A 13,961-nucleotide genomic window follows, 5' to 3' on the forward strand; every position below is an offset into this window, starting at 1 on the left:
AGTGAGGAGCAGAACAGGCATCGAGACTGCTGCTTCATGTGGATCTGCTCCCTGGTGGGTGATCAAACTAATGCTGAAGCTGCAGCTAGCTTCACAGTGTTGTGCTTAACCCATTGTGCTACCAGGGAGGGCCCTCTATTAGAATTTTTTAAGCAGAAAACACTTCAATGAGTATTACTGGGCATGAAGTATAGTCTACATCAATGTTTTAAAGTATTTTACTAGAGGGTTGTGAGATACTCAGCTTTATAAAAAGGTGTCTCTCTTAACCCAACCCAAACTGTCATTTTAACACACTTTTTTTATTTCACAAATGGGTCTGTTGGTCTCTTTGTGACTTTTATAAACTTTATATTTATCAACCAACCTTTTATTTGTTGCAAATATATCTTGACTTGTTAGTTTGCTAATTTCAAATTTTAATATAAGTAACAGCTTTCTTCCTAGTCCCAAGGCTTCATTTTCATGTCCCCACTCACCCCCATTGGTTGTCGTATTGCTAGTAGATGTACAGAAAACCCAAAACCCAGATCTTTACCTTTTAGCTCTCACTTGTAGGCATGAATTTTTCCCTCTCAAGAACTTTCCGATTCTAAAATTATTGACCTTAGGGGCCTGCAAATCCATGACTTAACTCCTGACAAGCAAGTAGTATTTCCTCCATTAGTTACCTCTTAACTTTGGGAAAACAGTAATACCCCCATTATAAAAATGGAGGAATTGTACCTCAGAGATTAATAACAGGTATATATCTTATTGCTGAAAAGTTCTATCTACTTTATTGCTGAAAAGTTAGTTTATATATCTTTAGGATCATACTAAAATGTTGGCAGCTCCTTTTAAGCTTTGAGGAGGTACTTGACTCCTTTAGGAATATGAGTGTGTATTCAATTTCTGGACTGGTGATTGAATGTCTTAAAAGTAGAGGTGGACATGCTTGTGTTTAAACTGTTTTCCTTCATTTATAGGTTTCTAAGCTGCATCCCATCTTGTTCAATTCCCATGCTTGGAGAAGTTAGTGTCAACTCATTATGTGATAATTTGTACAATAAATTATGAACCTGGAAAAGCTGGTTGTCTTTATTTACAAGATATCAAAAATATAAAAAACTGTACAAAATGCAACAAAGGCAAAAAACTGGCAGTGACTTGGTCTAAATCTTTTAGTTTCCCAAAGCAAGGCTCAGTATTGGAGGTAAGCAACTGAAATGTCTGTCTGACTTCAAGTGTATTAGGTTGTATGTAGCCATTTTAGATTTTAGCTGAAGTAGAACATGGAAGCTAAATTTCTTTACCTGGTTTATAGTGGGTGCACTCAAAACCCAACAGGTATAAATTCAGATGTCAGTGGATGGTTATCGTTCATCTAGTTCTTAAAAACTGTAGTACACTTTACCCAATTAGATACATTCCACCAATCATGGGCCATGTAAAAATGTTAGCAGATCAGTTGACATAGCACTTGAGTGTCCTACAGTAACTACATTTTTACAGCAGAAGCATACATGCTCAGAATTCTTCAGCTAAAATTCAAGACAGTATTGTAGTACTCAATTTGAATCTTGAAGCAGATGGATTATTGAAGTTGATTTTTTTCCTAAACATAATAAATTAAAATAGCATTTGAACAGAAAATGCATAGTTTCCACACAATCCAAAGCACCATAAATGTCCCCTCCACGAACATAATACCTCTTATTCAACTAACGGAAATTAGTTAAATATGGTTGCTATAGAAACGTGGAACAGTCCTGATCAGATTTTCCAAGCAGCATACTTCCAGATCCATATAGACAAAACATTCTTTGTAGCTTAAATATTAATCACTGAGGTATTTGCTTTTAGTCTCCCTTTTTCAAACAGTAGCTTCCAAAAGGTCTTTAATACCGATGGTTTATTGTGGACTATAAGCTCCTGCAGCTAGAACCAAGTTTCGTCGAGTAAAGTGGAGGTGTACAACTGGTGTCGATTTGGTCATATATGTTCCCAACAATAACTCCTGTGAATTCTCAGGTAAATTTATATGCCCTGTAGCTGTAGTAAAGTCATCAGTCTCTAAATCTTCAAATGCTTTGACAGCATCCCATAATCGGACTGTGTTATCCATTGATCCTAAGGGGAAATAAAAAGAAATCATTTAGTAGCATCCATTTAGATTAACATTTTGTCAAGCATATTTTATTTATTGTGTATTTCTAGTGAAAAATCTTATAGGAGCATTTTAAGCAATACTTGTCGAGTACTGAGAAGGCTTCTAGTATGTAAGTGTTGGTATATGTAAAATGACTCTAGAATGCTATGGCTAAAGTGAAGAAAAACCTAAAACATCAAGACATACTTTTGCAGTTGTCAGCACTCAGTGTTTCCTTACAATATGCCATTTATCACAAAGTCATTTTTTAAGTAATTTACCTGATGCCAAAATTTCACCATCTCTACTAAACCTAAGTGAACAGACTGTATCAGTATGACCTTTTAATTCTCCAACCATCAAACCATGGCCAATATCCCAAAGGAGTACTCTGCCATCTGTAGCTCCTGTAGCCAGGAATCTCCCATTGGGAGAAAATGTCAAGGAATGAATTGGTCCCTAGAAAAGAAGTTCATGGAAAGAATCAAAATTAGGGTTAAATAAAAAAACAGACAAGTTCAGTGGCATGAATAATATCTAAATGTATAAGTGGCTAATTGCGAAAATAATTCTTATCTACAAAGCAACCTTGTGCGCTAGAAGTAATGAAGGTGTAAAATACCTTGTGTCCAGTAAAGACCCTTACACAGTTGCCATTCAGGACGTCCCAGAGCCGCACAGTTCTGTCTGCAGAGCCCGTAGCGACGTAGTTAGAATTTGGATGAAATCTGGTACAGTTCACATCAGCAAGATGACCAGCAAATATCCTTAAAGGCTGATAGTGGTCTGTAGCCCAGAGCCTTTTTAAGGATTTATTTAAAGTCAAGAATATGATTAGTTAACAAGGAAGTCACAAAATTCTATCAAAAATAAATTCATAGAAACAACCACTTGAAACACTGGCGCCAACAGGTCCTACCCACTAATTAGGTGAGGGAAAGGAGGTAGAATTATTGAGACTAAATGTTAAGAAAAACTAAGGGTTGATTTCTGCTAATAAAATTCTTCATTCCTTAGTTCTCTGTAAGGACCCTTTCTCCAACCCCATTCTCTTTTTCTACCCCAACTCTAATCCAATCTCTAGTCATGACACAAGTGTTTTCCCTGGTTTTAGCCACCACATAATTAATTTCTAACACATAGGATTCTTCATCCTGAACTTTTCAGGAGATGTGACAGTGAAAGGTTAAGCATTTGATGAGAGGTGTGTCAAACTAATTTGAGAACGAAAAAGCAGAACTCCAGTATAGATATAAATGCAAACAGTAATAATCCTATTCCAAATTCATTTTCAAATCAGGAGTTGGAAATGCTGGCAATCTCTAAAAGTTGATCTTAAATAATGAAAGTGGAAATAAGTCTGTAATTCCCAACAAGAAAGTATTCTGCTCACTGAATAAACCCAGTAATGAGATCACAATGTTCTTACCGAGCTACTCGATCATGGCCCCCTGATACAAAATAATATCCATATGGAGAAAACTGTGTGTCCCATACTGGATAGTTGTGTCCTTTATAGCCCACCAGGCAAGTAAATGTTTGAAGACTCCACAATCTAACAGTTCCATCCTCTGAAGAGGAAAGCAGATAGTTCCTAAGAGAAGAGATGATACTAAAATTGATTACCAGCATAAGTTTTAGTTAACTTGCCCACTATATTGAAATACATTAAATACAGCTAAATAACATCCACATATCTCACTTTTAATTTATACATGGAATTCACAGGATGTAAACAAGTTGAAAATACTAATGGAACCATTAGCTCTGACTATCCATCTATTGACCACCTACTAAACGAGGTTAGATTTTTTTTTAAAAAAAGGGGTTAAGTCAGTTCTTTAAATAAGGTCAGTTAAAGTTAAGAAGCTTCAGGGAAATGTGATTTGACATATAAAATTCAACCACATTTTACTTTAAAATGGAGATATTTTGCTATGTTGCATGAGTTGTATAAAAACTAAAAAGGAAATTATCTCAACCAAAAAACACCCATAGAACATAATAATACCTTTTTCACAGATAAGTGAAAAGCTGACTATTCAGAAAGATTATGGTTTTCAATGAAATATAAATTCTCATCAAAAATGTATCATCTGGCTAAAACCCTTGACAGGCTAAAAGCTGTTACCTATCCAAGTATGAATACAAAATACCTTCCCTTCATTTCTATTAGAAGTCATGAAAAAATAGCCAAACCTGTTTGTGGTTTTCTGTATACCTTAGTTTGTATTCTCTTAGTCTCTTTGATTACACAAAGGTAAATAAACTAATATTTAAAACCATCACACTGGTCTTAAACTGACTTAGAATCAAGGTATGCATCTTAATTCTACCAATTTGGATATACATTAAGTTATATACTATTACACTAAGATGAATTAGAAATGTAAAGATTCTAAAGATAATGATAGACAATTATGAGATTTTTACAACATAATTTGCCCCAACATTTACATAATGTTTCTAATAGTTATACTTTATATATCTCAATATGACATGGAAGAATTCAAATTTTTTGTTTGTATTTTACCTGTCGGGACTGAAACTGGCTCCATACACAGGTCCACTGTGACCATATAAAATCTTCAACTCACTTGCTGTTTTCTCATCCATGATTCTTTCTAAGACATCATCTGATTCCTTATCTATAAGGCTAAGATCTAAAATGGTCCAGAAATAATAACTCTTAAAAGTATATTCATTAAAACACTCTACAGGAAAAGAACTAACATCTGAACAAATGCTCCTACATCCCAACTACTGCCCTAATGTCTCCAAATTAGGTGATATCAACCACAATGTATAGGAGAGGAAACTGAGGCTCAGACTAGTTGATAATTGGCCAGTGTACATACAGTTGCTCAGTGTTACTCAGTATTGGAACCAGAACTGAAACTCAGGTTTATCTACGATCTTAGTGTTTCATAAAAATGAAAACACTAGAATAAATTATTGAAAATATATTATCTTGTTTAAACAAGGTAAAAGAAATTTTAAGTGAAATGTTTTAATTATTCTTTAGCCATTTTTATAACTAGAACAAAAACATTCTCCCACTATTTAAAAAAGGCTTTTGAAAATTCAATCATAAAATGTTTCATTTTTAAGCTTAAGAGTTTTCATACATAGTTCCCTCATTCTACAAGTGAGAAAACCACACAGAAATCGCCCAATCTAGCATTCCAGTCTTTTGGTCACCCAATGTACTTTTCACTGTGGGAATGTTAGCATTCTGAATTAAAGTCAAGTGAAGTCCTGCTATGATGTTAATCCCTTGTGTATATTCCACGGAACAGAGATTGGTACAAACTAATGACAGATCATCTCAAGTTACCTGCTGCTTGTTTGACACTACGAAGCTTTTTGGGTGTCACAGACCATACTCTGACAGTTGAATCTGCAAAACCTCCAGCAATCAAACTAGAATCGTCAGTGACATCTACTGCAGTGAGTCCCTGCCAATAATAATATTTTTTACTAAACAATACTGTATTAGGAAAAAAAATTATAATCACATCTTATAGAATATATATTCATAGTGATTCTTCTCTGTGAAAGATCATTTGAGATTTTATTCTCCTTTGAAACCCACTGTTCGAAACAGCCACTTTGAGAACATGTCATATTTACCCTTTTGCTCTCTAGACTCCTATAAAATAAGTGTTAATAATTTTTGTATTTTATTAAATATATCCTTGGCAGCCTTCTACTACAAAGACATAAATTTATCAATAAAAAAATTAAGCTTATATAATTACTTAAGTATAATAAAGGGGGAAAAAAAAGACTAAAAAAGATAGCATTGGATCCAAAAACTACAGCTTCCTCCTCAAAGGCTAGCAGAAATCTGACCAGTGAAATGACGGGTACACAGAACAAGACACTGGAACCTACAAGTTGCTAATGGTCTTTCAAACACTTGTCTTCTCTCTCATCTGACCATGTCCAGTTCTCCTCTCCTATTATCCTTAACTTAAATCAACAGTTTAAATAAACTCCATTTCATTGGCCATTTTACATGGCTCTTGATATAGAAACCACCTAGCTGTTTTACCAACCTGATAGGCATTGAGGAATGTGTAGAAACAAATGGAGGGTAAACAGTCTGGCCCGAGGCGCACTCGCTTGGTGGTTTCCTTCATATTCATGATTTTATCCAACTTATCTGAATCTTTCAACTCAGGAAGAGGAATTCTGTGAAAGAAAGAGACTGGAAATTACTCTGAATATTGGCAGACCTGAACTGTAACATAACATCCTACACCTCCACACAAGTTTCTGAGGCTTCTTCCTCACCTGTTTTGAGGTGGAGCATTGGGATCTTGCTTTTTGCTTTTGGATCCAATACTATCTTTTTTAGGTTTCTTTTTTTTAGGTTTTCCTTCTTCATTTTCTCCTTCCTCATCCTCATCATCCAAAGGCACTTCAATTTCTGGCTCTTTTAATAAACCAAAAAATACCTACAAGTCAAAAGAGCCAACATTTTTTTATGTATTAATACATTCTTTTCATATCTGGATAGGATGAATCACAATTACAATATGGTCATTTATATTCTGAAGCAGATTCTGCATCTGTCTACCCAATAGCCAATCTCCCCTATTCTTTGTTAACAGAACCCTGATTTTGTTGGAGCTATAATATGCTCCATTAAATCATTTCTGTCCCCAGGCTCCTTTGCAGTTAGGAGTGGCCAAATAATATAAATCTGCCCAACAGATGTACATGTAAATACAGTGGGTAGGATTTTAGAAAAAAAAATACTGTTTTCTTGATTAAAATGGAGGAAAAAGCCACATCCTAAAGTTGGCAAAGGAGAAACTAGAAGGAGCCAGGGTTCCTGTGGCCTAGTGGAGCCCTCACTCCAGCCCAGGAGGGCCTTCCTCTGTAATTCATTTCATGTGAGAAAAACCCCTTACTTGTTTCAGCCACCACAGTCAGGATTCTGTTAAAGGCAACCATTCTCACATTCTCACTAAATATATACATCATCTTTAACACATGAAATTTAGCATACAGTTATTCCCAAGCTAGCTGTAAGAAAAATGTGTAAATTATGTAGATGCAATGCTACATTTTTTCATCATCTGCATTAGATAGTTCTTAGGTTTATTCCCATACCTTTGATTTGTTTGCCTCTCGTTTAGCCTCTCCTGCCAAACTTCCCACCATCGCATCTATCTGTTGCTTACTACGCGGCATCCCATCAAAGATGTCAATGTAGAGGTGCTCCTGAACTATGTTCCATATCTGATTGTTCTGTTTCTCCTGAAGATGCCTCTTCAAGAGTTGATACGAGTCACGGGAAATACGTAGAACAAATTTACTTGTTCGAAAATCCAACATGGTCTCATTCCCTTTCATGTGTTCCTTTTTGGTAAGACTAGATAATACTCGTAGGTCATCCTGGTAATAACATTCCTGATCTCCATGGAACCTGTTTTAGTGATTTTAAAAAGTCATTTTTCAATGTAATCATTAAGGGATCTGCCTCTCCCCCATATATTTATAAACACCCCCAAATATTTTTCAATGTAGTCTCTGAATAAATCCTGGACACCAAGCTGTAGGATAAAAAGTAACTCATTTCAAAATTATTAAAACTCGGTCTCTTAATTCATTCAGTCTAAAACTGACCAATTTAATTCGTTAAACATGTCATAAACACTTTAAGAGAACCTGAAATAAATATCATAACTGAATGATCTCTCACTCTCTTTCAACAGACTTTTTAAATGCTATCAAGGGTAGAAATTTGAAAATGTTGGAATTTTTGCTTTACGAAATTTTATGTTCTCTCAAACCTATTTAAAAAAACTTTGTGTTAGAGAAAATTTCCAACACACAAAATTAGAAACTAGTGTAATGAACTCAACACACCTATCATTCAGACTCTCAACAATAATCAATATAAGGCATTCTCATAAAACACAACATCTTTAGTGACTTCTTACCTTCTTAATACTGTACATATTTATTACACATTAGAACCTTACTAATATGACTAAAGAACAAACAAATGTCAGTACCAAAAACATGAGCACTTCCTTACTCACCATTAACAAAAGCAATTAAAGCATTCGGTCTTGGTGACAATTAGTAAATTTAAATGTACTTTTGTTCTACAAATTTTAATTTTCCTAAAAGGTAAAGTTAAAGATCATTTGACACTAGGAGCAACAAACTATGTAAAAACATTTTAAAAACCATCTAAACATGATATTTGTGCTCTAGCTGACAGATGCATATCCAAACTGTTACCTGTAGTACTCTAACTCTTCGAGACATGAACTAAGGGTGTATGTCTAAGATTTTAATAAAATTAAGAATCTCAAGTTCTTGATGTTTATCATCAATCACTGCACATAACCTCATCTGAGCATGTTGTCCTAAGCAAAGGCCAAGGCTGTCCTTAAGGAGACAGAGAATCCCCTAGGATACTCAACTTCTTCTGTGAGATGATTATACCATGAGACTGGAAAGGTCTTTTGATATCAGTACCATAAGCAAACTCTCTTAAAAGTAGTTCTGTCATCAGATTCTTTCTTCTTCAAAAACATTGAGCTATGGAACATTTTCTTTATACCTTCTATTAAGCATCATGTATAATGAATGAATATCATGGCACAGAAGCTTGGAGTCTTGAGCTCTATTATTCCTTTATTATAACTACCTGATAAGTTCTGGCTTCTGGGTCTATCGCTTCAATTAAAGAGCTCTCATTCAAACTGTTAAGCAACCCTTCTTAAACACCAGTTTCCTTTGGCTTTTATAACTCAACACTCTCCAGGTTTCTTTCTACTTCTCTGGCCTATCTTTTCATATCTCTTCTACCTGAAAATTAAATGTAGTTACTCAAGTCTTCTTGTTGACTTATTTTATATTCCCCTCCAAAAGATTTCATCCACATCCATCAATATTGTACACAACTCTAATTTATAGCTCTGGCCCCTTTCTCTCTGAGTTCCAGATCATTATATATCATCCACCTATCAACCTGACATCTCTTCAATAAATCAAAGGCATGTTCAAATCTGAACTCAAGATTATTCCACAACCTGACAAACAATGCTCTCATTCAGAGATTTCTATCTCAGTGAAAATCATCATTATCCACGGTGGGGGAGTGGAGGGTTGTCAGAAATCTAGGGAGTTATTATCAGTGATACCTTAATTTCCCTTACCTCTATATTCAATCAATCACCAAGTGTGTCACCAATATATCTACCTTTCTTCACCAACACTACCACATCCTTACCCAGTGTTTTCTTAACGAGGGGTGCTACTAACATTCTGGGCAGACTAATTCTTTGCTAAGTAGGACTACCTGAACATATTAGAATATTTGGTAACCCTAAGCCACCTGTTCCTCCTCCCTAGTCTTTGTGACAATCGAAAATACCTCCATACATTTTTAAATAGCTTAGAAGGTGAATATTATCCCTAGTTGAGAACCCCTGCTGTAACCTCCAAAACTGGCCAATCTAGTCACTTTGTCCCCCTAACCATCTGTTTTTCCTGTTGCATAATCTTATATGACATGATCCTTCAATAACCTCTGTAGCAGTGTTACCTCACTGTCTCCAAATATACATTTTCCCTTTCTTTCTCTACAATAGGACACCTGAATATTAGCTCAGCAACTAGACAATAGGTGAAGACCACATGCCCAACTTTCCTTGTAAGTAAGTGTAGTCATTGATTATAAATGACACTGAAAAGAGCATATGCAACTTCTATGAAGGATGTGTGCCATCCCTTCTGACTATACTGCTGGTATGATGTTTAGAGCTGGAGAAACATCTTGAACCACAGGAGGCAGATGCATGAGAAGAATGGCAAAGCAAGAATATAGAGAAAACCTGGGTTCCTAATAGTGAAGTCCTCTTTATGTGAGAGACATAACCTTTTATCATATTGCTTGGGTTTCCAGTTACTATCAGTCTAATCTAATCTTAACAAAGATTTCTATTACTCTTAGGATAAAAGCAAAAACAAACTTTTGGTTTCCCTCTGCCATTATTATTTGAGTATTTAGTGAATCTCAGCCAAATCTAATTCTACCCTTTACAGTCCCCTACTGTTCTTAGGATTAAAAAAGACCCTCAGTGGCCCTCGCTGGGCAAAAGGGTTAGGATGCAGCACTGCAAGCTAGCTGCAGCTGCTTCACAGCAAGATCGATCCAAGCCCCAGCCCCTAAGGTGATCTACATAGCGCAGGAGACCTCTCCTGACCCACCCACTGCTCCCCTCAGCAGTGTACTTCATTGATCTGCCTGTTTTGTTCCCCACTCTTGTCTCTGGTGAAGCCTCTCACAACCCCTGCACCTCTGGCTTGTATCTGTATGCATAAATAAATAAATCTTTTAAAAAAATAATAAAGAAGAAAATCTCTTTAAAAAAAGACCCTCAGCATTGCTGAAGAACCTAACTATTCCAGTCCCCAACCAACAGTTTCATGTTATGCACACCTCACCCCTATACTCAGCTCCAGTCACAATGCCCTCCTTTTAGTCTCTGTATCTACCATGACCTTTCCCACCATAGTGCTTTCACACATGCTTTTCCCTCTTTTCTTATCTGGTTATCTCCTACCCAATCTTCAGATCTTACCTCATACTTCCTCTGGGAGCCTTCCCTGACTTCTCCAGCTAGAACATAGAACTCACCTACATACTTTTTTGAGTTGCCATCTTACATTTGTGCATTACAGATATACATATATATGCACTATACATATAGAATTTATATATTAAAATCCACATACTTCTCAAAGAATGATTTTGCTTCATTCTCATGTTGATTGTAGACTAGTTCCAAGTACATATGTACAAAAAGAGGATAAAAGAGTTGTGATAATTCTGCCCGATGGCAGTCCAAGGAACATTCAATGAAGTGTTTTAGTCCACTATAGTATTCTTCATACATTGTGGGGTCTCCTTGTTGGTTGTAGGCTGATAGCACAGCACTGACATCTGGCTGGTCTTCCACAGCTACATTTCCAACTGTTTGAAAAATAAAAAACAATCTTCAAGAAAGTGATCTGAAATGCACCAAATAAATATGGATGTCTGACTAACAATCAGAGGTGAATTCTTTCTCAGACGTCTGTTCCTCTCCTCCCCAACACAACTGCCTAATATTCTTCTAAACAGGCTTTTCAGTCTCTACCCATCCAAAACTCCTTTAGTCTCCCATATCTTCAAATAAAATTTTCATACTAGTAAGATTAACACTTTCCCTCAAGCTATCTTAAAGACAAATTTTATAAATATGGCATTTGCCAACCAACTATATTAATCTTTGAAGTCTGGTGTGAATGGCACTGACCACCATCAATCCACGCCTGGAGTAACATTTCCAACTTTGAGCTTTCCTAGAACACAATCTATCCTATGTTACCTTCACACTCCTTATAAAACCTAACCATAGGCCATCCCTTATTTACATTTCAAAAGATAACTCTATTCTATGTGCTTAAAACAACTGCCACAACCAGCATTTCAAGATAGAAAGACTTTATTTCTAATGTAGCAATACTAAATCAAACAATGATACATGTGTCAATCAAATCAATATGAAGTTGGAAATTTTTAAATTGCAATTGCAATTTATTTGGTTCTCTAAGGGTCTCTTTTCCTCCTAATTGGTTACTCAGTTATGATCTAAAATATATATCAAATTTTTGAAGAGATGAGCAATTTTCAGTCAATAACCTACAACATAATTCATCCATCTTATAGTTCATTCACAAAATTCAATCACATTTCACATATTTCTGCTATGGGTTATAATACTGTGAGTCATACTTCACTTCTGGCAGCATACCACAAGATAAGGTCTCATAAACACAGATTAAAGTGGATAGAGATCAGCATTGGGTAATTTAACTCACTAAACATTTATCATCAGTTCAGAGTCAACTAAGACCTTACACTGTGTATGAATTTCATTACGTGAACTTTGAGACAATAGCTGCCGGGAAGGGGATCGGGAATAGAGACCAAGTATAAGCTTATCAGTAGCTGACCTTTTATATATAGTATAGCTAAGCCTCACAATAACCATTTAATGGAGAAAAAAAATCAACCTTAAAGTAAAGTAAAAAACAAAGGCAGAAGCTTAATCCAAGTCTGTCCAATTCCTAAATGATGGTGCTTAAACTTTACCATGGGTCAATACCCCCTTGGAAGTTTTTTCTCAAAAATACAAATGTCCAGACTGCCGTGATTTAAGGGATGCGATTTAACACTTGTCGTATTTAGCCTGTATTTTGACAAATACTTGCACTATGTTCCATCACTCCAAAGCAAGTTCCTTGGTCTTTCTGTTTTCTCATCTCTAAAATCAAGGTAAATGTCTACCTCCAGTGGAACAGTGAGAATTAACACATAAAACTTAAAGCAGTTACAGGACTTAAAATACAGTATTTTACAAATACCGCGGTGTTAATGCAGATGTGCTCAAGGTTCAAGAGCCTTTATAAGAAAAAGAACCAAAGCCCAGAGGTCCCCGCCTCTCCGCGCGCACCTTCCCTACACATCCCTCTGCTCAACAGCTCTCCTCAGTCTCTCACTGGAACTGACAGCTCGAAAGAGGGTTTGACTGCGCAGCCGGCGCACTAGAGAAAGGGGCGGGCATGTGGCCCTAGAGGCGGGCCCAGGAAATTCAAAACAAGCCCGCAGAGGTGCAGGCCTGCCAGCCCCTGCCTTCCCGGCTAGCTTCCCTTCGTGCCGGCCCTGCCTTCACGGGACCCCACAACTCACCTTTCCCCGGAACCACAGGGGTTGTGGCTGAGCCCGAGACGGCGGCGGCTCCCGAAGCACCGGTGCCGGGAGGGTCGAGGGCAACGGGGCCGGGGGCCGAGGCTGTGACCCGGCTGAGAAGCGCACTAGCAGCCTCAGCGTTGGCGCCGTCCGCCTCTCCCAGGGCTCCGGAGCCCGCCACTGCCTCCTCCAGCAGCCGGGCCTCCCGGCGCAGCGCCTCTTCGGCTTCGCGGAGGTTGCTCTGCCGTAGGAACTGCAGCACCGCCAGCAGAGTCTGTCGGTCGTGGGGCGTGCCGGCCTCTGGAGCAGCAGCGGGCACCGGAGCCGCCCCCGCCGGAGCAACGGTGGAGACAGCCACCGAGGGTTTTGGGGTCCCGCCATCCCCTCCGGCCGACGACGACGCCGCAACGTTCCCGCCACCGCCGTTGGGACCGTTGTTGGTAGTGCCGCCGCCACCCTCGCCAGCGCCGTCCCCCGCCTGCGGAGGTAGTAGCGTCGGCGGTCCTTCAGGCTCTAACTTGACCGCCACCTCCGTCTGCTCCTCCGCCAGCGCCGCCATCTTGCGGCTGAGCCACCTCGCGCCGTCAAGCGTGATTGCGTTTTCGCCACATGGGGGGCGGGAGGAGCGTTTTACGACAGCTGTGGAAGGCAATTTACGGCAGTAGGCGGAGCGAGAACGAAGGAGAAAAGGACTAGCAGCCAGAGCAATTTTCAAAAGTGTGGCCGAGAAGGCAGGAAGTGGCTGTAGGTGGTTGTCTTAATACATTTGCCTGATAATCGTTGCCTTTTATTGCAGACCAGTATATTCAGGCTCTGTGAAAGACGTTTTCTGTTATTTGAGTTCCCGTAATTCGCTAATGTTACAATGTGCTGTTATTCTCACTTTACGGATGGTTCAACCAAGACCCAAAGAGGTTCAATAACTTGCCAAAGTCACACAAGAAGAAAGTGAAAGTATCAACATTGGAATCCATTTCTTTAATTCAAAAGTATATGCCCTTTGCCAGAGGGAAGCTTCTGAGAAACTGGTAATGTTTGCTCTGGGTGGCGGTTCCTTTGAGG

General features: G+C 38.1%; 1 protein-coding gene across 1 annotated transcript; it reads right to left on the minus strand.

The window, feature by feature from the left end:
• Positions 1-1,053: 1,053 nt before the first annotated feature.
• On the minus strand, positions 1,054-13,651 carry TAF5 (TAF5 RNA polymerase II, TATA box binding protein (TBP)-associated factor, 100kDa). The gene is made up of 11 exons (XM_004680469.2): positions 12,900-13,651; positions 10,901-11,138; positions 7,256-7,571; positions 6,431-6,594; positions 6,193-6,328; positions 5,469-5,589; positions 4,665-4,794; positions 3,561-3,725; positions 2,754-2,931; positions 2,413-2,590; positions 1,054-2,112 (listed from the first exon to the last, which is right to left on the minus strand). Exons 1-11 carry the CDS (start codon positions 13,456-13,458, stop codon positions 1,895-1,897), a joined length of 2,403 nt encoding a protein of 800 aa, XP_004680526.1. The 5' UTR covers positions 13,459-13,651; the 3' UTR covers positions 1,054-1,894.
• Between the last annotated feature and the right edge of the window lie 310 nt (positions 13,652-13,961).

This window comes from Condylura cristata, unplaced genomic scaffold (assembly GCF_000260355.1).
Source record: "Condylura cristata isolate star-nosed mole 26May11 unplaced genomic scaffold, ConCri1.0 scaffold00011, whole genome shotgun sequence".
NCBI classification, from domain to species: Eukaryota; Metazoa; Chordata; class Mammalia; order Eulipotyphla; family Talpidae; genus Condylura; species Condylura cristata.